The sequence below is a fragment of the Zootermopsis nevadensis genome, unplaced genomic scaffold (genome assembly GCF_977971745.1).
Source record: "Zootermopsis nevadensis isolate Lab colony 2312 unplaced genomic scaffold, Znev_1.0 Znev_ptg000012l, whole genome shotgun sequence".
NCBI lineage: Eukaryota > Metazoa > Arthropoda > Insecta > Blattodea > Termopsidae > Zootermopsis > Zootermopsis nevadensis.
In genome coordinates, this window is record NW_028259144.1 from 2,797,148 (window position 1) to 2,824,468 (window position 27,321).

General features: G+C 36.9%; 1 protein-coding gene across 6 annotated transcripts; it reads left to right on the plus strand.

Moving 5' to 3' along the window:
* Positions 1–739: 739 nt before the first annotated feature.
* Positions 740–27,165, plus strand: LOC110838764 (5'-nucleotidase-related protein). Of its 6 annotated transcripts, none has more exons than XM_022082323.2 (15): positions 740–885; positions 2,445–2,590; positions 11,766–11,885; positions 12,391–12,732; positions 14,090–14,265; positions 15,134–15,304; positions 15,856–15,970; positions 16,472–16,558; positions 17,150–17,368; positions 18,425–18,679; positions 19,200–19,352; positions 19,952–20,161; positions 20,564–20,716; positions 20,817–20,868; positions 21,815–27,165. In XM_022082323.2, the coding sequence occupies exons 1-15, from the start codon at positions 755–757 to the stop codon at positions 21,861–21,863; spliced, it is 2,379 nt and encodes a 792-aa protein (XP_021938015.2). In that variant the 5' UTR covers positions 740–754; the 3' UTR covers positions 21,864–27,165. The 6 variants fall into 6 exon arrangements, with proteins under 6 accessions (XP_021938015.2, XP_021938018.2, XP_021938017.2 ...); XM_022082326.2 differs by lacking the exon at positions 740–885 and adding an exon at positions 1,691–1,710; XM_022082325.2 differs by lacking the exon at positions 740–885 and adding an exon at positions 2,284–2,306.
* The last annotated feature ends 156 nt before the right edge of the window (positions 27,166–27,321 follow it).

Sequence of the window (27,321 nt, forward strand, 5' to 3'; positions counted from 1 at the left end):
ATACTTACATAATGTTTTTGTTAGAACATTTGCCACCATTTCGCAAAATATGTTTACCCGTATTTAGTAATTATTTAATGCTCTGTGCTTCATATTTCAGACTTTAATTAAGGACTTGTTAAATTAAAATTCTTGTACAGAATTTGGTGTCAGGAGTGGTTGCCCAGATGCCAGTTTTGTTTTTCCATTTGTGAAGTTCTTTTTATATATTGCCTTTTGAGGTACAGCCTTCGTGATTTGAAATTTTGAAACGAACACAAAACTTTGTGTTCCGTGACCTGTTGCTGGCCTTTCATTGGTTGAGAGCGCTGTTTAACGCTCTTGTCTTTCCTTTAGCTGTCTGCCCTGTGATGTCATTGCCCTGTATTCTATGTTATTGCAATGTTACCAAGATCCACTCCCTCTCTCTTCTCTGACTGCCATCTGCCAGCCAGCATACCGAACTAAGTGAGGATCATATATATAAATATATATTATATTATTATAATTATATACTATTCAGGATATTTTTGTCCATTTTTTCACTGTAGATTGTAGTAAAGGTTTTTTTTTAATTTCTAGATGTTAAAACAATTTAAATCTGGAAAAAAAAACTTTAAAAATAAAAAATGATGTGTGAAAGTTTAATGTTGGCTGTGTTTTTAATTATTTTACAGATTCGCCAATTTATTTCCTTTCCCATCGTTCCACCAGATCTTCCTGCCTCACTGTCACCCGAGTGCCTCTTTTTGTGATGTAAGCGGACTTGGGTTTGATGGAAAGTGCTGTTTTCCAGTACAGACGTACCCATATCGCAGCTGGAATTCAGGCACTGAACAGTTTTATTATCGACTGTCTTCTAGACCACATTGCGTTTGTGATGGACATCGTGTTACATTCCTCCAGGTTTGTCTCTCTGTACTTTCTTTATCACTCGCAGATCTTGTACGTGTTTTGAACTGGGAGTGCATGCAAAATCCAGAGTACAACCAACTTTTTGTTCTGCATGAGACATTTCAAAAGTATTTTTCCAGACCTTAAAAAATGAAGCAATGGATGAATGAAAGAGACGCTCTGTTGAAGGCTGCAGGGAGCGAAGTTAGATATAATTCAGTAACTTCTTAAATGTAACAACTATACGAGTACACCCTCGCATTTAAGGTCTTTTTAGTATACATAATTACTTAGGGAAGACAAATTGTTCAGATTTATAAATTTAACAGAAATAATTTGGGTTGTTGATGGTGATTAAATACACCAAACCCCTGGCAAATAATTAAGGAGTTCCAGAGTCATGCGGAACACGGTTTGGAGAACATTACTCCATTGTTTCTTGTCAGTCTGGCGCCATATTAGTCATTTAATTTACCTGATTAAATCTCACTCTCTAAATGAATGTTGTGGTTTGTTGTTCAGTGTTTGCTGGGATTTTTACCACTCCCCGCTGAACTGTGCTCAAGTCGTGTCTAATAAGTCGAGAATGAAAATAGACGAGTGCCAAATAACTAGACCGTTCTGATAAACTCTCACAGCCACCCACGTCATTAAGTCTGTGTTTAATTACAGTAAACCTGAAGGTAAATTTGCACTTGTTCTTAAGGCGTGGAGTTAAAATTTCCACGCATTCTTGACCTCGGCATTCAGTAGAGAATATTTTGTTTTACGAATATCTTCAGTCAAGGTACTGTTTTGTATATTCCCGCCATTTTGGACGCCGTATAAATTGATGAGGTAAGATGTCGAGTGGAATTGTGTTAAGAAGAGGGTTAATTGCATGTCTAAGAATTTTCCTGGAGGGGCTGAGAAAAATGAGAAGAAATTTCAGTCAGGAAAATTTGCCTTTGTTTGCATTTTGAATAAGATTTACCCACGATGCAGGTCGCACGCTTTACGTCTGTGCCAGTTTGATAATTAACACGCAATACTAAAGAGGGCTCATGAATCATGTGTATTTTACTTCATATTTGTGATACGTGTTAATTTTGCCAGCCTTGTTTCTCCTTCGCGTTCTTGCCCAGCGTTTTCCAACTTTGTGTGCAGAACTTTTTTAACTCTGTCGAGGAAACAGTCCTTGAGAATCTAGTAGTTTTTTAGCTAGTCAAGAAATCCTTCCCACACTGTATTGTCATAAATTACGTCTCCACAATAATTGCCACAGCCAAACATTTCCTAAAGAAAGTTGTAGATCTTAATTAATTTATAGTTTACATATGAGGAAAGTTATGAAGTAGTGTTGTAATATTTTATGAAGCAGGTAGTTCGATATTAGTACAAATTAAATTCTCTCTGTACCCAGTTTCGGAGAAGGAACATGCAAACATGCTCAAGTTTGTATCCATTTTAAAGTACTTTGATTAAAATGCTGTTTAACGTTATGAAACTGTTGTGGAGCTGTAGCCATTGTTAAGAGTCTGGTATCTTTCACGGCATTGCACAATTCGTGTATTAGTCTTTCCTGTTGGAAGGTCAACTCCCAGTCGCCCGCCCTGTCGTGTGGAGAGCTGTTTCCTCGTACATTTTCTACGTCAACACACCAGGATCACGCAAGTACGTAGTTTGTGTGGCAGACTCGTTGGGATATGCAGGGCTCAGTGGGATAACAGATTGCAAGGTAAGAATGTTTGTTTTCGTAACAAAAACCAAGATCCTATTGAAACTATATGTCATATTGTACTATGTTTATTATTTGTTAAGAAAATGTTGATATTTGCATAATTTCAAACAGAGATTAATGTTCGTGAAATTGTCGTATTTTGATTGTTTCGTGTTTCTTTGTTGCCGAAATTTTAACAGGATTAGAAATAATATAAACCATTCTGCATACATAAGCTTTAAACCTAGCATTTAATCACATTATTAACAGTACAAAAACAAACATTATAATTCACATGGCCGCAACTTCTGGAAACAACTCTAAGAACATAAATAATTTGTCTGAAAAGTGGAAAATGCAATGAAATAGTTTCTGTATGCATTATAGTGAAAGGTTAAGTACGGATATTAATTTCGTCATTATTAATCGTGGATGGGATATAATTAGGCAATGTGTAAGTTGTGAAATATTGAAAGTACGAAAGAGTCGTGTATTAAACCATGATTTCTTGTTTGCTGGTCTTGTCCGGTTCATCAGATTATTTAAGTTCACACAGACGCTGACTTATATAACGAGCGTTCACGATTTAGACCAAGTATTATGAAATATTGAGAGAGTTTGAATTTCAATTCAGCACTGAACTATTAATCACCCAAAAGCGTCTGTGTAAGGTCTGCCTGGGGACCCATATTTTGAACTTATTCTATTCTTGGAGATACCGGTACTAAAATAAATTATAATCTGAAGTGAACACCCCGTTTACAGCATTCATAACACTTCAGGACTTTCCAAACAACTTCCAAGAAAACGGAGTGGTTAAGTTTATATAAGGCCTTTTGCATGTGACGAAACTATGAACCGCGAGCGGTGGTTGGCACGTGGTTAGAAGAATAGGGCAGTGGGAGGAAGTATTCTTTGGTGTGGTGAAACGTGAACAAGTTATTGAGAGAAAAAAGGAAGAATAATTTACTTTCTAATGTATCTGTGGTTTACTTAACGACGTTTTCAGTAATTCCAACAATAAAGTGTTGAAATAAACGGTCGTGACTTTATTTAGGGTAGCATACCGACTTTTTCGGAGGGACTAAGTAAAACCACGATACACCTCAGGGTAGCCAACTAAATATGAAGCAGGAGTGCTAACCATTCGACTGAAGGAAGTAAGAATGAACTTAAATAAAAAGAGAAAAGCTGGAAAAGTGAGGAATTGTGTGCTGAAGGTCACGGTCACACCCTTGTTCCAAATTTGAGTACGTAAAGCGAGGTGTTTCATGATGAACGATGCACCAGTTGCTTCTGCGCACACTCAGTACGTCGCTTGTGACGCCAGACGACCTGGCTGGCCGCCAAAGTACAGTACCTGCAAATGTGGGTCACGGGAACAGTTTGAGTTACTCATTGTCGGATCAATGTTCTAGGCAGTTGTACGACCCAGGGGAGGGTGATGTTGGTTGGGTAGACATTGATTTCTAATCATACCGCACGCGACATTTAGTCAGTGCGACCAACCTTATCAACAAATAATAATTATTAACAAATAATATCTAAAATAATTCTTCTGGTTCGTTAGTATTCTGAAACAGAGCTTTCAGTCGTATTAGTAGTAAATGTGGTTTATAATATGCCAATACATAAATTTCTTACAAGCTACGCTGCATTTCAAGGTCGACATGTATCAAAATATTGCACTAATCAAAAGTTGCCTACTTTTATAATATTATAATCGTACAAATTTGAAGCCTCTTCACACACTGTTTTTTTTCAATTTCACAAATTTTAAGGGCCGGCATTTTGGTTTTCTGAAGTAGGTTGTGGCCTGTTAAACCCTGAAGATGCAAACGACGCGTTCCTTCTAACAGCTGTGGCGTGTTCACAGTGATTGACCTTGACATCTGTGAATGGTAGGTGAATTTCTTACGCGGGGATTCCCCGAGTCGGCAAATGTTAGTAAAACGTCCCGGTATCAAATTTAATTGAAATCCGTTCGGCCGTTCTTGACGTACGGATTTGTATTTAGCCAGGGATACGAACCAGCGTATAAAATTAATCAGTATAACGACATCAGTTCCTTGATGACGGGTGTACAGCCAGCACCCGTGACTTTGTTTGTATCGAATAAGTGCTACTTCAGCCTGTGGACATTGTCCAGTATAATATTAAAATAATAGCATAGTTGTCATAGTAACGACTGAGCTACATAACAATGTCTCCGTGACAAATATCCGTACAGGGTTCCACGAAAATCAACGTATTTAATGAATTACTACAAAAACAGACAGTTCTTCGGAAGTTTTAAAAACGGGGCCTCCATGTTGTCTGTTTATTTATTTACGATATATTTAACGATGTTGTCAGTAGCTCAGAAGAATTTCGTCAGGATAAACTGTCTTTGGGCCGAAATTAGAAGCCGGGACCTCGTGAATAATGTACAGGTGTGCTAATGACTCAAATTCGACATTCTAGTTTGTGAACAGCCCCCCCCCCCCCCCCCCTGACAAAGCCCCTAGTTTAATCGAATATTCATATCTTACGAACTTCCACATCCCAGAGCTCATCGGTTGTTTAATAATACCGCACCTGTTTGTTACGTAACATTGAATACGGAGGATCGTCAGATCTTTATGGCACAAGCGGAAATATCCTGTCTTGAAAATACCTAACGGGAAGGTCAGGTTCATCATTGTGAAAAAGCAATGTTTGGCCGGTCTGTGTACAAATGCCAGACGTGCAGCTTCGTTTATTTGCTATTAAAGTTCGTGGAATGTGACGTGAGCGTTAAGATATTTTAGACTTGTATGGGTTTGGATCCTGGGCGTAATCTTGGGTATTTTAGTGCGTTTGGTAAAAGCTGCTGGGTGGAATATTTGGGCTTAAAAACGAACAACTACCAGCAGACGCAGATAACTGCATAACTCAGTCCGTACACTTGATTAAATCACAGAGAATCAGATTGGCAGAGCTTGGAGTTTGGAGTGCTGACTATAGGGCTATGTATTTTTCAAATTAATTATTTGCGATTTCGCATATATAATTGTTGTTTTATTGTTGATTAATTTCCGTTGTTGCAGATTTAATACATGGTCAGGTATATGGTCTCATTTTATATAGTTCTAACAAATATATATTGCAGAATGTATTTATATTTCTTGAACATTATTTCGTAAACAGTGCTGCATTTAAAAATACGAATTAAAATAAACGTTCGACCTGCTAAGAATAATATATGCATTTTATATACGAATTTAATTTTGATAAAGTTTATTATTATCTTAACGTAAAAATCACAAATTTATGTCGTAGAAGTCAACGTAGTTTACATGAATTTCAGTAACGCTACTGACCGAATTTTGTAATATGAAAAAGTCAGCCTGAATAAATCAGTGTTAAAAAAAAGAGCTCTGTTCAACTACATTTTGAAGCCAATGTTGGTATCTACGATGGCACTGCAGTTTTTATGTTTCCTGGAATTCTCGTCATGGAAATTATGTTCGAGTAGAAAGGTCAGCTTCTCCGGAAACAGCTTTGTTTGTGTAACTCAACAATGCTGCACGAAAGCCATAGAAATTTACAGTTTCTTTGTCATATACTGAGTGACGTATCAAATGAATGCACAAAACATGAAATTGCTATCAGGTTAGGCCTGCATGTTATTAACAATAAATTACCCGCAGAGAACAATGTGAAAATCTAAAGTAGTAATCACACGTAGTCATAAATATTATCCCATAAGGCCCAAAAGTCTTCAGCAACAAATGATCACCAACCAACAATCGCTTAATGTATAGGTATTCTTTCTTTATTTAACAACACATTGTTGAACCAGCTGGGTAGATTATATGGCGTCGAATGACAAAATGATTACGGATTATGAAAGTACGAGGTGCGATCGGAAGGTTTCAAGACTGCGCGTATAAAAACCCGTACACTTATCTCAGGTATTAAATTCATCCATCACCCTCGAAGTAGTTCCCCTGGGAGTGAACACAACGATCCCAGCGCCGCTGCCAAGCCTGGAAGCATCCCTGGAAATCTTTCTTTGCTTGCTTTAGCATTTCATAGGTTTCCGTAGCCGTTTTGGCGAGTCTTTGGCAAGAGATTCAGGCAGAATCGCAGATGGTGCTTGACAGGCTGACAAAGAAAGATTTCCAGGGATGCTTCCAGGCTTGGCAGCGGCGCTGGGATCGTTGTGTTCACTCCCAGGGGAACTACTTCGAGGGTGATGGATGAATTTAATACCTGAGATAAGTGTACGGGTTTTTATACGCGCAGTCTTGAAACTTTCCGATCGCACCTCGTACATTGTAGATACCTGCCGATGAAGTCTCAATATTTTTTATAAACTGATTGAGGAAAACGACAGATAACCTCAATCAGAGTAGTTGTCCTTGTGGCCGAAATTCGAACCCGGAAACTTAAGAATCACTGTGACCTTCCTTGGACTGACAAGTAGTCGCTACGAGTGGAGTGTATAGTCAGACTGGTTGTTCCTGTCGATCATGTTAGCGTTTTCGTGATTTAGTATACTTGAAAATTTACAAGGATTCGGCCTGAATCAGTAAATTTGACACAGGCTCTCACATACACAGAACATCCTACAATTACTTTACGTTACGTAAAATAGGATGTGACGTAATGTAAAGTTCAGACGAGAATGAGACGGTGTTAGTTAAATTTGAAGTGCATATTATCCTAATGCGTTTTTGATTAAGTGTTTCGTAATGAAGTGTAGCATTGGTGTTATCCTTGTGGGTGGACTGAGAACGCGTCTGTTGCTTGTATAAGATTTTAATATAGAAAATGAAAGTGCGCACTCTTTTTGAGAGTATACTTTAACAGTTCCCAAAATAATCTTCTCGAAATATATAGTCAAGACTCTTCACTTGCGCTCCAATCAGATACGATAAAAACTGGTAGAGGCCTTTTGATGTTGTGTAGATCGATGGAACGGTTTGTTCCTAATCAACTACAAAGGGTATTTCTGCGTGCGTATGTGATTATTTTATTTTCCGTACGAAAATTACCCGTGACGTCTGGGCGAAGTGATCGCTACGTCCACATCTCTCGAGTCTCCTCCCCCCTCCCAGCTGTGGGGCCCCTTCCGGGGATAAATACGGCCTGAATCATTAAACTGACATTTCTTCGTCTGGTATAATAAATACAACTGTCGTGAAGCGTCTCATTCGTATTTAGGAGATTTTCTGTTCAAATTATGCCAAAAAAAAAACATTTATCCAGGGTACATTTTGTATTTTACGTGTTATGTAAATGTTCTAGGCGAACTTAAAACAATTCGAAGTCGCTTATTTCCATTCTCTTGTCTTTATAATCGCCTTGTAGTTTCTAATTCAGCGCATTCAGCAACTGATAACCAAATCCATGGAGCAGAGTCCTTAACAGACGTTCCCCGTCTCCTTACGTAACTAACACATTCATTACCGCCTTCATAACAGATCAAATACTAAGCCAGATACATTCAGTACACATCCACACACCCGATTTGTACAAGATCCGTGCTATTATTGCCCTCTAATCTGTTCCTTGGTCTTAACAATTGATATTTTCTCTTCACGTTATTTTATAATAATAAATAATAATTAATAATATTTGATACATTGTGCTTCGTAATCGTTCCCCCAAAAGAGTGGCTATCTTGACTGAGTTTTCTTTCGTGGTTTTCCTTCGTCGCTACCTTCCACATCGTTCACTTTTCATTCTCATCGCCGCTACGTAACCAATGCAGTTGATAACGCGTATAATCAGCAACGTGGGTCTTCGTAAAGCAGCTGAATAAATATCAAAATACGTGCTGAGGCGTGGAATGTGTTCCATTGTTCCATAGACGTCTTCATCGCGTGATGCCATGGAGTAGAGGCACAATTGTAATTTGTCCTTATATACAGCATACTACGTCACTTGTTAATAATATTCAATTCTCGAACGCATGCGTGAAAACGAGAGCACGCTTACCTGGGTTTGGTTAACACTGACCTGAATTACCTTCAAAAAGTTACAGAAACCGCGTGTGAGCATGAGAAGAGGGAAATTGTCGTTTCTCAGTGTTGGAGGTACTGTAATTATATTTCTATTGTTATAAGATTAATTTAACGTGCATATTTTATTTTGATGGGGTTTGATACGTGTTCTTATCGAGGCACTATACAAACGCGCAGCTTTGATTTGATAACGGGAACATTATTGTTGCCATTTGGGCCTGATCTGTGAGCCGAATTTCTTTCATTCCGTTTCTAACATTATGAGCACAGTCATTTGTTATTTTGTTGTAGTGTGATGAGTGGTTATGCCACGTCTTCGTGTGTTAGATCTACTTGTGATTTGTTCGCGATGTGTTTATGGGTTTTGTACGATTCTCTGAATAACAACGTGTATTTTCTTAAACAATATTAACCATTTAATCTCTGAAATGGAGACGCTTTGTGTTTACTTTGAGGTACGTACTGAATTTTTAAATATTATTTGTGTGAGTTTCGAGCTCTGAATGGTTAATCGTAACTGCTACATGTGTTTGTATGTACAGTGCAGATTGTAGTTCTCCAAGGGTCGAAGTCTTGTTGGGGTCTTGCCCTTGTTATCTTTTGTTTCTTGTTTTTATTCTGTGTAAATAAGTTACTTGTGTTTTAAAAGAAACTAATCACTTTTAGTCTGTTTATCGGCGTTTCGGGGGGGAGGGGGGGGAGCGTTTCCCCATGTAATACGAAATTACTCCGAAGAGGGCGTGTAAAAATAAATGAACAGTCTTGCTATTGCAAATATAGAATTCCACATTCCACATTTGCTGAACAGCAGTACACTTTCCTTCATACTTCGTTGGCGGCGAGAGAGAAAAGTCTATGACCGAGTTTCTCGTTATCTATAAAATGAATTGAAGGTAATCTGTCTAATAATACTCGCCGGAGAAGGAAAATTATTATGCAGACATTGCTGGAATATTCTTGGAAAATAGCTTGAATATTTAATTTTCATTGCTTTTATTTTTATTTTTTTTAATCAGTGAAGTCAAAGTTGTCGGAAGACCTTGATAATTACAACGAATTAACAAATGGAACTAGCTTGGTTGCTTTCCTCTTAAAGACATGTCCTTCAGAGGCTCTGTTAGGTGTCATAATGAGGTATAGAAGCAAAATCAGTTAAAACTTGCGGGTTATGTTCATTCGTGTCTCGTCACCAAAGTGCATAACAAATAATAAATTAAATAATATTCATCGCCCTGATGATGGAGGCAGTATGACCTCTGAAACGTTGGTTAACATCGACCAGACTACACAGCGCAACAACCCAGAAGACAGAAATCTTCATACTCACAGCTGTGAAAACCTCAAATCTTACAATAAATTAAAGGTTTTTAGTAAATCCTTCGAAAACGTGGCAGTGGTCTTTTAATGTAACAGTGACGTTAAAAAATCAAAGTTACATTCATGATTAAATGAAAGGTAGGTTAAATTCTGGTAATTCAGGCAGACAGACGTGGACAGGCCCATGAAGTGTTTTTCGCTTTCTTTGAAGTGTAAAGAACGCCTAAAACATAATATGAAGTTCTACAAAACTATAATTTCACTTGCTAAGATCTGAGGCTTTCACGGCGACGAGTATGAAGATGGGATGTCTTCTGGGATGTTGTATCGCGTAGTCCAGATATTTAGACCATCTTATTGTATCATATTGACGTATTTATTTACATACAGCATTATCTAGTCAGTTGCTGCCGAAATACTGGCATTATGCAAGGCCAAAATTTCCCTCTGCGGCCTATGTTTATTAATTTTGTATGCTGCCCATCAGTAGTATGAGTTTGAACGAGACCGCTGCCATTAGTAGAAAAGACAGAAGCATAACGTGGTAGAAGTATAGCCAACTCCCGAAATTCCCTGCGTATGAAATATACCGTAAGCAGTGGACGATGTCCAACGTAATTTCCATGCAAGGAAGGGAAGGTTCGTCAAATTGTTATTTTGAATTTCAATCAGATACAACATTCATAAAGGTTTGGTGTGATGAAAATATATGTTTTATATATGCTTTCAGTACCATAAAAGTGAATAATACCAGTGTAGTGTTGGTATAAATTGTAATCCCACCTATTTACAGTTTATGTAATGTCATGGTCATGGATAACCTGTCATGGCAATGACATTAAAAGTGGTTTTTTAAAAGATATGGCTTTGGATGACTGCTAGTGACATGGCCAACAGGGAGAGTTTTATATTTAAATGGTAACAGTATTTATTAGGTGAGATTTTAGGTTCTTACAGTGTCATCACCCTGATGGCGGAGGCAGTAAGCAATTCTGAAATGTTGCCCATTATTTGCTAGAATACACAGTGCTATATCCCAGAAAACTCTCCGTGTGGTGGTCGGAGAATAAGAATAGCCCCACTGTAGCCCATGCATGTCGTAAGAGGCGAGTAAAATGGGTATCCATGTCTGGGGGTATAGCTGGACCACCCTGCCTCTGGGAGATTTAAATACAGAGGCCTGGTCCTCCAGGTTGGGGATTAGGCGTGGGGCTAACACCCCCACCCTGTAAAGATCACTTATTATGAAAGCTTGAGCAGTCCAAGACCTACCCTGGGTTGTAGCGCCCATGATGATGATATCCCAGAAAACAGCCATCCTCATAGAATTTGTTGTTGAAAAGCCATCAGTAACTAACTTAAACAGCTTAGAAATGGATAAAAATGTTTGTTTCAATGATCTTTATAATATATAAATGCTGAACAGAAAAGCAAGTGCTTTTCAGGAATATACATCCTGTATTCAGCAGAGAATTAATATGTTGGTTCTTGAAGCAGACTGTCATCTGGGTTGTAGCACTATGTTTTCTGATAGAAGGTTACGTTTCAAAGCCCTGATGGTGGAGGCAATATGTACCCTGAAATGGCAGTAAACTTGTACAACAGTACATACCCAGAAGACGGACCCTGAAATTATACTGGATTGTGTATGTTGTTCTTCAGGGTTGTCATTGTTTTATTTCTCCCAAAATACTTTTTTTCCCCCTTCTTTTGTAGGTAGTGAAATTTGGTGTGTAATAATTTGTAGAATTAATCTCAGCAGCTGCCTGGCTTTTTTATGAGTGTATCAGTGGTAAATAAGTAATCTTACTTTGTCCCTTTCTCCATTATCCTTTATTACATATTTCTTCGCCTGTCTTAACCGTACTTACTGCAAATTACAGTGTCTTCAGGCTTGTTTTACAAGATGCTGGATAGAAGAGACAGTTATTCTCATAATTTCATTTGCGTGACTGCAACAGTGTTGCTTCTCCTTGGATACAGCAACTGTGTCTTTGCGCAAGGTACGTTAATATATAAAACTTAAGTTAAAGTCTTTTAGTGAAGTAATGCTTAGTGGGTTTCAACTCCAGTGTTTAATGTCGATTCAAATTAGATTGTAAGATGATCATGAAAGTCATTATGGAGAAGGATTTGGAAGGAGACTTTAAGGGTATATTTATGGTACTGGAATTTCCCCATAAAATCAGAGGAAGACATGCTAGTTAGTAAATATGAAGTAGGCACCTCCTGTAGGATTTCTTGGCGGTGAGTATGAAGATAGCTGTGTTCTGTTTTGTAGCACCATGTAATCTTATACTAGTTTATTGATCACCCTGATGGAAGCAACAAGAACCTACATGGAACAACAACCTAGAAAACAGCCATCTTCTAGGTACCTCCTGCTTACAGGTTTTAGAGCATTGCCGCTGTACTGACTGCTTGCGTCTTGCGTGATGGTTTATTTGCTGTGTGTTTATGCAGGAAACCTACTATGAAGACGTGTAACTGAAAATTAAATTGTTCTAGATGCAGCAGGAACGATAGCTTCCCATTTGCCGGCCCAGTCTGCAGTGTCTTCGGCCAACACGTCTGCAAATTCTTCGTTGTCTTCAGCATCAAAGTCAGCTGCAACGCAGGCAGTAACAAATGCAAACCAGACACTAACAAATGGAACACAGCCAGTAACAAATGGCACATCATTAATTACAAATATAACAAAATCTGACAATACAAATCAAACAGAAGGAACAAGTGCACTTGATTCACCATCAGAACGATCTCTGCTGACAATTTTCCTTGTCAGCGATCTGCAGTATGACATTTTTCCTGTTTATCGAGAGAACAGAAGTTTGTGTGATGTGGGTGATGGTAAGTCTTTTGTTTCTTATTTATTGCTTTTAGCACAGACCAATTCTCAGAGGACTTAAATGGTTTTTTTGTCTGTAAAGGTAGTACAGGGACTTAAATTACCTGTTAATGTATGATAACTTAAATGGATGCTCATTTGTATGGGGAATTGGGATCGTAGTAGCGAGGAGCAGTTCTTTGCCATTTTGAAGTAATGTTTTGGTATTTATCTGGAAGGACCGGGTAAGACAATGATCTCAATGTATCCATTTCTCAGGCTTTGCCTCACCATTGAGGCCCAGGTGGCACTGTGACGGGTTGCTCTCGGAGTCCTTTGGTGCAGAAAGAACTTCTGTGCAATATTAGTAGAAAGGTGTACTACAAATTGGAGTGTGTTTTCCAAATTTGTTCTTTGTATTTTTATTTACCTCTTTGGTTTTGTTTATTTGTTGCTTGTGCAAAGCTGTTGTCCCGCGCCGTATCCGTGTGGTCTGAGGCATCATGCTTTGGACCGGCGATACGGAATGCGCGCTGGTTCGAGTCTCGGGGGAGAAGAAATTTTCTCATGAGCTTTCGACCAGTGTATGGGACCGGTGCCAACCCAGCATCATGAGGAAATTGGGGAGCTACAATGGGTAGCGTAATCCGGTCATAAAAACTAGCAATGGCTGGGGTTTCGTCTTGCTGACCACACGTCACTCTGTATCTGGTTAGATGATCGTTCACCTCTGCTTAGGCATGTGAACGTGAGGCCAGCAGCCATCTAGTCGGCTTTGGCTCTCAGAGGACTGTTACGCCACGGATTATTATTATTATTATTATGCAAAGCTGTTACAACAGATAATAGTCTATTGTTCTGAAGCTGTTCACACCAGAGACTCATATTATTTTTTCCTCGTATTTGACGTGTATTCAACCGTGTCAAAAAAGTGTTACATATAAAAGTTGTAAATATCAATGGAGTCTATTTTTGTCATGATGAACTGCTGGGGGGGGGGGGGGGGATACTTTTGAACTGAGTTTTATGTAGAACATTGTTTGTATTGGACCAATATAGATAAATATTAAAATTTCTTGACAGATGTTTATCAAAACCTCATTCAGTATTTTCAATTATTGAACTTTGGAAATGTATGTAGATGAATGCAGCCTCCACTTTAAGATCATTCTGTGCACTTTGTGAAAGAACTCAGTCAACTGAGATGTCTCTGATATAAAGTTTTATTTTATGTTATGATGGCTTCGTACATCCTGTTTCTGGATGATATTACCACATAGAAATAGGCTCTATTGCTTTTGTTTCATGGATTCAGTACAGTTTAAGGCGAAAATGGAAACATCACGAAAGCCTGAAATGTTATATGATAACATGTTTCAGAGGAAAAGTGTGAAGGAGGACTGCCTTCTCTCAAGTCTTTCATGGAAGATAACCACGATAACAATTCGTACGAAATATGGCTGAATGCTGGGAACACTCTGGGAGGCGATTTGTTCAGAACACTCAAATTTAAGACAGCTCTACGGGCAATGCAGGACTTGCCCTTCAATGCCACAGTAAGTTTGTGACCTAGGATACAAAAAATAACAGGAGGGGAATAAATTATGTAATGAGAAATTTGATAGTTTATAATATTTTCCTAATATTGTTAGTATGTAATTCAACAAATCAATTAATCGCTGGTAAATTATGTTAGACATAAATGGGTTAACACACTTCTTTGTGCCCCTCTTGCCGTAATGCCACATGCCATCACACACACCTGTTTACGCAGATAAGACCTTGGTCGCTGAGTTGTGATGTAGTCTGGTGCGGTAAAAATATCTCTAGAAAAGCCTGAATTACGTTTGTAGGTTATTTTCTCGAATGAGTTGTAAGTCACATATAAACCTAATCAGATGAGATATTTGGGGAAGATGAATTTATATCGATGGTTTTCGCTTTCTTCTTTTCCTTAGACCAACTATCCTAACAGGTTTTTCATGTTTTCCTCAGTTACATCAGGAGAATTCAGGCATTACCTTGAAGTAGGCCACAACTGCTTCCTTCCATATCCTTTTCAGTTAATTATTTGTCATCCTACAATTCGGCTCTGTGTCGTTTGGGATACTGACAGTGTCATTAAATGAACTTCAAATAATTGTAAATAAACAAATGCATTCGTTGATCATTTTCATGCCTCCTTGGTCATGATTTTTTTTTATTTCAGGTGCAATGCCACTTTTGCAAATCTGATTCACAAAAAATGTCATAAACTCTCGGTTCCAAAATTTGCCTAAATCTGTTATTATTTTTATTGTTGATACATCAGATGGACAAAATTATTGATGTTCACAACCTTTCATGTTTGCATACGCTGGATGTTTTGCGTGCAGAGAGCGCACACGAAATCGTGTTAAGATTTGATCATCTTGTATCTTCTAGGCTGTGGGATCAAATGTGTTCAAGTACGGAGGTGAAGCAGGCCAAAGCTACCTTGATGGGCTGAATGAAACTGTTGTGGTATCAAATATTGATCCAGCACCGAGACACAAGTCATTAACTTTTGCTGTTGAAAACTGTAGCGTCTCAGTTATTGGCTATGTAGACAGCTCGGTAAGTACGCGAGTTTAGTTCTTTCTTAGCGTAACTGAAGTGGGAACATTGTTAATGAGGCATCTGTCTGTGACACTTCATACAAGGGATACAAAGCAGTGATAAATTCATAAAGTTCTGTTTTTTTTTAGTATTAAATAATACTGGGAAGATATAAGCTTTCTTGACTTTAAAGTGTATAAAGTGAAGCGCCGCTCTATGAAGACATGAGGAAATGGAGGTGTAGCTAAGCACTTTTGTAACCTTGGCACTAGATGGAGGTGAGTGGTTGGGTACATGTCGCGGCGGTCTATTGCCGATACCTGTTGGGTGACACCCTTTGCCAATCTGGACCTGGTTGTAAAAAAAAAAAAAAATCCCATAGCCCCCTGTCGTGGTTTGGTAATGTGAGAAGCCGTACTTCCGTGCTTCCACAAATCTCATTGAAGAATGGTGCGTTGAGTATGTGCAGATGTTCTTCATATTTAATAAAAAAGCAAAGATTGAACCTATGCTCCCTTTGTCTTGTGTGTATATTTATACTGCTCTGCTTTTTTTTTTGTTTCTTTCAGGAGCAGGACATACATGGCGTCTCTGTAAAGAATTACACGGAGAGTATAATTGAAGAGGTAGAAAGAATTAGTAAAGAACATCAGAATGATACAAAACCGATAATTGTTGTTATAGGTGAGCACAAGATTATAGTATTACGGAATTTTAATTCATTTTTGTTGCACAATTGATAATAGAGTCGAATCATTTATTATCTATTTCTATGCTACTACCACCAAGATCTGCGCCGGCAGCGGCTCCAGGCGGGCTCACGCCCGGACCTTTCCACTCACACCCGGACCTTTCCACTCACACCGCAGCGCCCTTATGTGTAAGGAGGGGAGTGAATTAACCATTTCTAGCAAAAATAATGGGGGCTGATACGTAATTATGCATTCTGAATTCAAACTGTGGAAAAGATCAGACCAATTAGCCTCATTAAGCCTGGATTCAGTCTGAAGAAAGTATCTTTGTTTTTTAGTTTAACTAAACCAAAGAATAGCAGAGGAAAGGGGGTTGGTATAGAGAAAAGTCTGTCACAGTACCGTAATTTTTTTTTTTAGAAAATTTCAGGTGTTTGAAGCAGTAATACAAAATAGCTGTACCTACCAACCCAGTGTATTCTGTGTGTTTCAGGGAGTTCCACTGTCAATAAGTCAAAGGCTATCGCTAGCATCGATGGAATTGATTTTGTATTCTTCAGTGGTGCCAACTGGTCTCAAGGTGAAGTGATAAAATATAGAGATTTTCTCTGAAGTTTATATTGAACTGTTATCATGAGTCAGTGGAAAAGGGGAATCATTCCAAATTCATTATCACGAGAAAACCATAAAAATAAAATAAGTTTACTACCCTTACTCTTGTTTGGTCATTAATATTCAAAATTTGGAATTCATAAAAAATGATAGCAGTGAATATTCCTATCCTTTTATTTTTCAATTTTTTGTATTTATGTGTGTTTTGTGCATTTTAATTTCATTGAAAAATGTTATAAAAATTCTCTCCATTCAGTGATTCAGTTAAATTATGTGATACTTATTTTTTACTGTAGCAAACATGGCGTCACTAGACACTAAATAATTGCAAGAAAATACAGTTACTGCTTGGATAGCTAGATGATTGTGTTATCAAAACAAAATATGGCCTAACCCGAACCAAAAAGATCGTCATATTTGATTTTTCAAGAAGTTAATAATTAATATAAAATTTTTAGAGTAAAACTCATTAAAACTGCATGATGTAAGGAGGTGGATAATGTAAAATACTTCAGCCTTTGTGATTTATGTATCATTTTATTTTGTTTGGTTTCAACAGATGCAGCACCAAGTAAAGGAGGACAGAATGTATCACAATATTTTTGTGAGACTGTGAATAAGACGTCGGTCAACAAAACAGCGCGTGTGTGTAGTCTGAAAGTCAACCACACCAGTGAAACAGGACGCTTTATTATAGGGAAAATGCAACTGCCTATAACAAACAGCTGCAGTGTTGCCAATGCAGAGTTTGATGTCGTACACTATCAAAACTCCACACGTAAGTTTACTGAACTTTGTCGATTATTATATTGTTTAATGACAGTGTCAGCTACTGAAGTTAGTGTCGTGTGAGATATGACGATGACCATAAGTGGTGAGTATTTGCCTGGAGATACTAAATAAAACCATGAAAAACCTCGGTTAGGTTAGGCATTGTTAAAATTTGCACTAGGTACCTCCTGAATATAAGCCTTTCTCTTCAGTAGTTGACCTGGATATGTAATGAAATTGCTTGTGCATTATATTTCTGATTTTTATTTGGAAAGTGAGTGAAAGCAAACACATTACCCATCTATTTTGGCTGAAGGTTGTTGTTTTTTGTTTTTTGTTGTTGTTGCACTCTCACCAATAAAATTCTGCACATTGACTGCGGTGGTGAAATGTACTACTTTTCTCATTCTGTTTTAATGAGGAAATTCTTTATTATGGAACCTGAATGTTTATAACCTTCTTCTTCTTCTTCTTCGGCGCCCCGGTCCGTATTCGGTCCATAGCCTCCTCAATTCACCTCTCCCATTCGGTCTGTTAGGTCCGTCTGTCCGAGGCTTTGATCGAGGTTTTGAAACATCTTCCTTTTTATGGCGCAAGGTTGTTAGCCTTGCGACCAACCCCCAACCTGGAGGACCAGGGTACCTGTCTTAGTCTGACCTCTCCCCCTCGACCAATCTGGCTAGGGATGCCCTACCAGTAGCTCTTGGGATCACTGAGGTACTCAAGCCCCACCACCACGACAAGGTGCAGTTACCATTAAGTGGGGGTGTTTATAACCAGTCACCACAAAATCCAACTGATTCCATATATTTGATATGTTTACATGATTGACAATTTTTTTTTATATTTTACTGCTTACTGCTGCAAACTGGCAACGAATTGCTGAATGCTTTGTCTGGTGTCTGTTGCCATCTTACACAAATAATACATATTTCTTTAAAAGTAGATTGTGAATTTAGAGATATTTAAATCCCCCAATGTCGTGGCTGCGGAAAGGATGTAAAGGCATGACATGAAGCTATGCTTGTAAAATTCACTGATGGAAAATCATTGAATCTTTCAGAAAATAAAGAAGCTTTAGATCTTATCAAGACTGAACGTAGGAGGCTGCAAAGACAGAATGAGCCCCTTACCGAGAACACCAAGAACTTGACAGCAGAGAGAGACATATGCAGTTATTCAGAATGTTCACTTGGGAATCTGATCGCAGATTCCATGGTGGCAGCTCTGAGAAGTGACGGTACTTTGAACAAAAGTTCCACCACTATAGGAATATTTCCAGCATCGCATCTTCGACCAAACGGAACCATCCCTGAAGGTACGTTTATGAAGTGAGATTTTACATTATAGATTTGTTGCAAATTCAACTTTTGAATTTATGATTTTAATAGAGAAATACTTACATTCTGCTTGTAATGAAATCTGCTAATTAGTCAACCAACTGCTTAGAGCAGAGTCATCAAGAAACTGATAGTTGCTTAACTAGTCATGAAATTCCAGACCTTTATGGAACCTGAACGTTGATTACTGCGTTCACAAGAGCCTGCCACTCGTCCCTGTCTTGAGCCAGGTGAATTCAGTGAACACATCCTCTCTTTCTGGGATCCATCTTAATATTATATTATCGTACTAGCAGCGTTCAGTTAAGAATTCAATTTACAAAGCTCCTGATTTGTGGAACCTGTGGGAATCCTGACATTCCACATAACGCAGATTGAGAATGACATCCATACATGAACTGTTACAAACTTTTAATTACACAAGAAAATTATGGAAACTTTGCTCAGACTAATGAAGCACATGGCAACGGGGAAATATTAAATGATCTCTCCCCACAGGAAACGTGACAGCAATGGATCTTTATGACCTTATTGACCAAGATGCGTATATCTACAGTGTTTTACTGACAGGCTGCCAGCTGAAGGACATACTTGAGATTTCCATTAAGAGCGTTAATAATTCCAACCAAACTGACTTCCTTCACGTATCTGGTAAGTCATTACAATTTTCATATGATTTGTGTAAAGCACAAAGTACGTGGAATAGGTGCATAATGGAGGGTCACATTTGCCTGTCTTGCCGTCCAACCTTCTTCATGTTTAATCTCTCAAAGTGCTGGACATATTTCACACTATGAGTTGTTTGGTAAATTTAATTCTGTTTTATATTGGTCGCTATAATTTGTGTGTTACGTGAATAGATAATTGTACGTGGAATTGGTACAGAACATAAAAGACACATATAAAACAACTTTCATTTGAAATATGTTTTAATATGGCAGATATTTAACAAAACACAAGAAAAAATTATTTTTTTAATTTATACTGTGATGTCACTACTGAGAAGAGCTCTCTGTCTGCAGTAAGTGAACGTCAGTGTTGATGTCATATCCAAAATAACAAAAATGCATTTGGAAAATGTGTGTTCATGTTCATGTTTTCACTCTTGTATGGAATGCAACTCACGACACAAGTTCTTCTTTGAACTAATGATGGTTAATAAATCCCATACTTTTATGTCTATACCAAAAATGGAACCATTGCCTTTCAGTATACAAAATTTCTTTTAATGTTAGTGTTTCTCTTTTCAGGTTTATTACAAATAGAGTACAGAAATGAACATGAGAACAACTCAGAGATAGCTTCAGTAAAAACAGTTTCAGCTGCTTCATTATCCATGTTGTTACGTGAGATAGATGTGAATGATAGTGCAACATTTTACAATGTAACAGTGCCACTTACACTTCTGAAGATGGAGAACTACAAGAAGTTACTGGGTGCAGTAAATGCTTCATATCATCGTAAGTATTCCATTTGTAGCGCAAGTGATGTGATACTTGCTCTCATTTCAGATGCTGAAAGAATCACCATGTCGGCTTAACTGGTTGTGGGGCTTTGGAAAGTATGTGGCTGGGATGACCACTCATATCAAGTTTCATGAAGATCCATCAATTAGTTTTTGTGTTTTGGAGCGCTGTGACTCGCACATCCGAATTTTCACGTCTTTACACTGTTTTGAAGTGTCCATTTTTTTTAGGCTGCTATCATGTGGGAATTTAAATTCCTGTTCTTCAGGGTTGTAGGCCTGAGTTATTGGTTTAATTATGTGCTACAGCTGATGAAGATTAATGATTGAAAGAACTTGGGTATTTTGATCTTACATTTGATGCAAACAGTAATAAGTTTTGTTTTCTCCACTTCAGCTGTGACAGTTGTTGAGGCTGTGACAAGATACATAAACAACACAAGATTCCTGCTTCTTCCTGCAGTTGGTACTCGACTGATACCGATTGATTCACGCCCAGCACCGTCTCCCGCGGTTGTTTGTGAAAATCACATGGCTACCATTGTTATAGGTAAAGTTTAATATTTTGTATAATTGTTGTTTTTCAAATTATGTTTTATATTGGAGTGATAGTATAAATTTTAATATTATGATGTGTCTTTCTGTTGCAGTGACACTGATAATTGCAGCTTTAGTTGTAGGCCTTCTTTATGGTGTGTGGAGGTATGTGCTTAGAAGATACAGTCCTCGAAGTTCCTCTACTTTACACATGATTAACTTAGATTAGCAAATGATGTTCTGTGATATACATCGGTAACATCAGAACAGCTAATTAGATTAGAATTTTAACAACACCGAAGGATTTCCAAGTCCAACTGTAAAAAGTTAGACTTGCCAGTAGGGTTGAGTTTTAGAATAGTAATTCACATCAGAACTTGTTATGCTTACTTCTAGTCATAATTTTTTTTAGTCAAAGAATGATAGCGACCTATACAGAAAGTCAATATAAAGAATATATTTTAATACTAAAGTTGCACATTTTTATTATACAATCCATTTTAACTATACCCCTTTTAATGAAGTGATAGTACATTTTTTTACACTGTCTTAGTTGTTTAGACAGAGATTTGAAAACAGAAAACAACCTTCGTCCCTAAATATTGTCCTGAGGATTGATAAGTAATTTAGATATACTGTTGTGTATGAAGAGTGTGGAAACTGATGTTAATTTGCAATATAGTGCCTTGTTCCCAGGTACAGTCCTTTTGTTTTTTGGGGGGATTTGATATATGTGATTTATATGTATGTAAATTAAGTTTGGTTTGTCAAAATATTAATCAATATGTTGATTTTATAAGAAAGGTACACCAATGAGATCATAAAGAATGTTTAAAAAATTTACTATAAACATGAGAAATTATATATGTATATAGTTTTGGCTGTCTGTTTAAGAAGCATATACATATCTTCTTTGCCTAGTTTTAAGGTGCAGGCGTGTAGGACAGAAGGGCGTCGCACTGTACGTTGTAGATTTTAATTCCTTGGCACATTTGCTCCAGTACCCGTACAGAAATATTAACCCGGCATGAATTACTTTTATGAAACGGTTTCTCACTCAAAATAATTGTATTTCTGATTATGATAATGTATTTTACCATTCTGTCACTAGATGGCGTTCCATCAGGTCCCATCTAATGCCTGGCTACATTAACTTTTAATCTGGTGAGAGGAAGTAAAGAGCTGCTACTTGGTCCAGCTGGTGTCAGATTGGCTACACTGAAGAGCGAGGAAAGTTATCAGTGACAATATGTTCGGTCAAAGAAGTGTGGTGTGATGATGTGATTTTATTACTGTAACACATATTTCTGCATTTTGTTACGCAGTGCAGACGTTTAAAGTACGTACATCTCCGTAAGACAAAATAAGTTGATTCTGTACCTTGAATATTACAATTATCATCATCATCATCTTCTGCTTTTCTAGAAATGGACAGGCCATTGTCATTTTTGGAATTTCAGAATCATCTTTTAAAAAAAAAAACAATTACAATTTACTCTATTTCTTCACTTGTCTAATCGTGTTTATAATAATCAGCTTACACTTTCTATCTTTGTGTAATTTCACTTTTTCAGTCACTTGGGGTCATATTGTTCTGAATATCAGCAACTTTTTGTCTGCATTATGTTATGACGTGGTTTCGTGTCTTGTATTTTGAAATACTCAGTTTTTCTGGTACTTTGATGGTGGATATCAAGCCTGAACAAGTCAAAGCAATTAATATTTTGTCATTTCCTCTTCAGACCTTTAGTATCTTTGAAGCCACTCTTGAATTTCTCCTTTTCTCATTGCCAAATTTAGAGGTTTAGTCATTTGAACATGATGGTATGAAACACCATTTAGACTGTTTTGTGGTGATTAGTTTTCACGTTTTCTTAAAGTTAATTTTGTTGTGCTGATCAGCATTCTTGGTCTTTGATATAACTCAGGTATATTTTTGAATACAAACTGCTTTACAGAATTAGTATGTACAATTATCCAACGTTGTTAATCACTATTATTCTTCATCTTACGATCTTGCTGACACTTGCCGTCCGTATGTGGATACAGTTAAGTCATGTCCCATCCTGGTATACAATTGGTTCCTTGTTTTCACTTGCATTACAATTTCTTGTTTTTGTCTGAAATATTCTTCTGTTCGGCATAAACTTCTACTTTTTTTAAATTTAATTTAAAAGGAATGGAACTTCTTTAATACTGACAGTTACGCTGTTCAGTGCTGTGATGCTGTGCGGTTACCAGTATATTGGAGGAATGTATGAAGATCTTCAAGGTAAAAGGTGGAGGTTATATGTTCCTCTGAAACACTGGTAACTGCTTACAACGCTGCGAGGCATCACAATTGAGAATGTCATAATCTACATTTTCTGTGCCATGAGAACTTCAAATCTTTCTTCAAAAACTCTTATTCTCCAGGAAAAGTAATTTATTTTCTCACAGCCACTAATACATCTCTTAAGGTTGGAACTTCTGGTTTTATTGTATGGAGATTTTGAATTTTCTTTCTTGTTTTGAATATAGTACCTTCTGACTTTATAGTTGCTGCTTCATTTTTTTTCGTTGGGCGTGTCAAATTTACTGTTGACCTCTCTTCATCGTAATGCCATTACGGTCTTCACTGTGAATAGTAAGTCTGGTATCATTTTGTGGCTTTCCTAAGGTGTTTTCACTTTATGTGGAGCATCTGTTTGTGAATATATTAATATATACAATTTCCTCGTACCCAAAGAAATTACTGTGGAGTCAGCGCTCATAGTGATATATTGATTATATCTGTTTTTTTTTCTTTTCGAGAAAATTTGGCTTGTTTCACATTCTACCTGCAGTGAAAGTTAATGTGGTGGGATAATACATTTGTGTTTTTAGTTAAGGTCATGTGATTGAGGATTCTGTTGCTAGATGATGGCATGGGTCATGTTTTACCACTCTTTGGAAGTAAAACTTCCCTGCTAGTTGGATGCTGTGGCAAATGTGTTAAGTGTATGGAAGTTTTCTGAGAGTTGTGTTTTTTTGTGAAGATATTTTGTGAAATTATGAATATATGTCTCAGAATTAGTGAGAGGGTAGTTCTGAAATAATTACAGTACAGTACATTTCATTTCTATTGTTCTTACCAGGGTAGGTATGGGGTCCAAGTCAAATCAGGCGACACATGATCCTTTAACATTTTTATATATTACAAATGTTTAATTACGCATTAGTTATTAAATAGTAGTGTGTTCTGAATTGTAGTCTGGTTTCAGCACAGAAGTTGAAGACTGTGATAGTCACTCTTGACATGATTATATTTTCTGTTGTGAAATTTTAAATTCAAATTAGAAAAATCTACATATTTGAGTATAATGTTATAATATTTGATTAAATACTGGGTACTGGCACAAAAAGGTATAAAATAGCATCGTAATAATAAACCTTTATCGGCCGCATGTCACAGCTAACTATGCATTGCAGTAGATTACCACAAACCCCAGTGCTTAAAGTCTGGCTTTCAGTCCTGTATTTTGGAAGTTTAAATCCATATTCCCATATCATGAAGGTTAAAGATATTATGACTTTCCAAATTATCTGGCACAGATGACAGAAAATCAGCAATTAAACAAGCCAATAAAAGTATTTGTTAATTGTCAAGGAGGCACACTCCTGATGTAAAAATATGTGAAAAGTTCATAACCGTCTCTTATAGCTACTATTATCGAAATAATTACTCAGTGCTGATCAGAAACAGATATAGCTATATTAAAACCTTCAAATGTTTTTATAACAAAAGCATTTGATATACTCTTGCTTTCACTTTCAAAAATATTCACAATAAGATTGTCTTCTAACACATGAGTGTGCTACCATATTTCATCTTTAACTGTGGCGTAAGGCATCAGGTGGCGTTAGGTTCGCATACACCCGGGAAAAGCTCAAAAGTGTAACTTCAAGAATTGAGCGTGTTGCAGAACATTTCATTTACTGTTTATCCGCTACAGTGTTTATATCAGATGATGTTACACTACTGGAAAGATTAAGTAATTAATTAATATTCACTAGGTTTGCTGGGTGTCACGTGTGTGTGATATTGACCCTTTCAATGTTAATGAAGAAAAATTCACGTGTTGTTAATTTAGAAGGCAGTACAGTATATCAACTCTGTAAAAACTTTAAATTTTTATTTTGTATGTTAGATTTATTTTTGCTGCAGAATTTCTTGAAATATAAAAACTGGTGGAACATTTCCGTCCAAAGCACATTGTGCTTTTCCGTCCATAACATTGAAAGGGCTGATAAATCTGCGTCTTTTGTGTGATACGGTATTCGTGGATTGGGAGTTCCCATTTGAGGGTGCCAAGGATACCAATATAAAAATCAAATCAAAGAAAAGTTGTTATATGTTGAAACTGGTAGGACTTGTTACATGGGGAGTGTTTCTGGAGGCTCCCAGATTAATGGGTCCAATATCGACGAACCACTGTAAAAGAACTGCGGACATTCTTAGTTTTTGATTCTGGAGTTTGGCAGAAATATTTATGGGAGTGAAGATATAATGTTTTAGATTTAAAACCAGTTATAAGTCCAAAGGTGCAATTAATGGCCTCTAAATGCCTATGTTGAGCTCAGGCCTATAAGTCTGCCTACAGATTTCTCATAAATAAGAGCATTGAAGGTGTATATGATTTTTTGCATTAGATTCATCACATTTATAAAAGTGCTTTATAAAATTAAGACTGCACACAGCTTCGTATTATTCACAGGTTTACAATACTCCGTTAATATGTGTGTTTGAGGCGCTTGTATCTCGTGCCTTAACATTTTATGCTCTCGTCTTGTATAATATTGAAAGAAATGTCCGGAAGCAGAGTTTTGTTGTCATGACAAAATTTGCTCGAATCTCATTTTCCAGTGAAATTGTTGGAAGAAATCTCATTTTATGTTGCAATACATGCGAGTTTTATGTGTTGCATATTAATATTGGCATTGCCAAACTAAGCAATTAAAAGTGATTTAACACTGATTCTGAAGCATTTCAAGGTATGTTGCGTCAGTTACGTGGCTGTCAATGGAGAAGGAATCTGATCATCAAAGTTTCTTGATTAGTTGAAATACAATTAAGGTTATAGTTACCGGTGATAAAAGATGTTTAGTTGATATGCTGTTTATGAAATGTTTGTCATCGCTGAAGTAGTTCACTTTGTTAGGTTATGTAGTTCAAGTCTTCTGACTCTAACACATTTCTCCAACCCCTGCAAAGAGGAAGTACCAGTAAAACAATAATTTATGTGTTGTTTTGAACATTAATTTTCTACTGGAAGGAATTTGAAATGTATTAATTTTTAATATATGGGAAAATTAATGAAAAATTAACCTTTAAAAAAACTCGAGGAAATAAAATAAAAAGTTTATGCTTATTTAGTCCTCTGTTGTTCTCTTATTTTTATAAAGCTTCTTATCACCAGAAAGAATCTATATTAAAGTGAAATAACTTATTTTGTTTACAGTTTCAGTTAAAGACAAAATTTTTATTGATAACTTTAATGTCATTGTAATAAATCTGATCACATTATTACAAGGCGGTGTTCTCTGTATTTATTCATTTTGTCACAATATGTAATTTGTAAGGGTGGAGAATTCTTTGTAGCCACAGCATACCGAGCTTTTCGGGGTTGGTATTTAGGACGAATCATGAACTCGTGCAACTCTTACAGTTTTACGCACCAAGAGCGAAAGACAGAGAGAGAGAAAAAATGCTACTCAAATAAAGAAAGAATATTGGATCAATATTTTCAGAGCCCTCTTTTATAAAATGTTGGCATAAAAACTGTCTGGTGTATCTGATAGGTTCATTCAGCGAATGGATCGTAATTTTCGTACTTTCTTTAAACTCTAAGTAAATGTTATTAGAATGTCTTTTGTTATGGTTTAAAATGGTTCTTCTACTTCTTCCTTGACACCATGAAGTTAAGTATTGTTAATTTATTATTAAAATTAATAGTTTAACTTAATGGAATAGAGGTGCCTTTATTTGTGCTCTGTTTGTGAGAATATTGTGAATTTCAGGGTCTTTAAACATTCTTAATTCTGCCGAGTCATATCTGCGGTGTATACAGCTGACCTCATATTACATATGTAAACTGCGGTACTCCAACATAGACACAGGTTATGTAGCAAGATATTGAGCGTGTATTCTGTCAAAAATGTTTGATTACAAAGTTGATATATTAAATATTTAATAAAAATATAATGGCAGCAGACACGAATGTTAAAGTTATGTTTTGTTATGATCAGTTTTTCCAGACATTAAACACGTTTATGTTCACTAGTTACAGATCTGAAGAAGATTTTTCAGCAGTAAATTTCCTGCAGCAATATAATGTTTATTATAATATTCATTTATGGTGCTTTTATTGTGTGTAATGCGTTGTAATATTGTAAGTAAACTTATTTCTGTAAAGGTTGCTTATTAAAACAGTGTGTTTGAAATGAGGACATTAAATATGAAGTCAATACCAAATCCATCCTTAATTTTCTTTTAGGGGTCACGACTGTTTTTTTAAAAATTACAAAATATTCCCACATGCCTGCTTTTGGAAAGCATAATGGACTTGTGCCAGAAAAAACGACTATCCACGTGCTGTT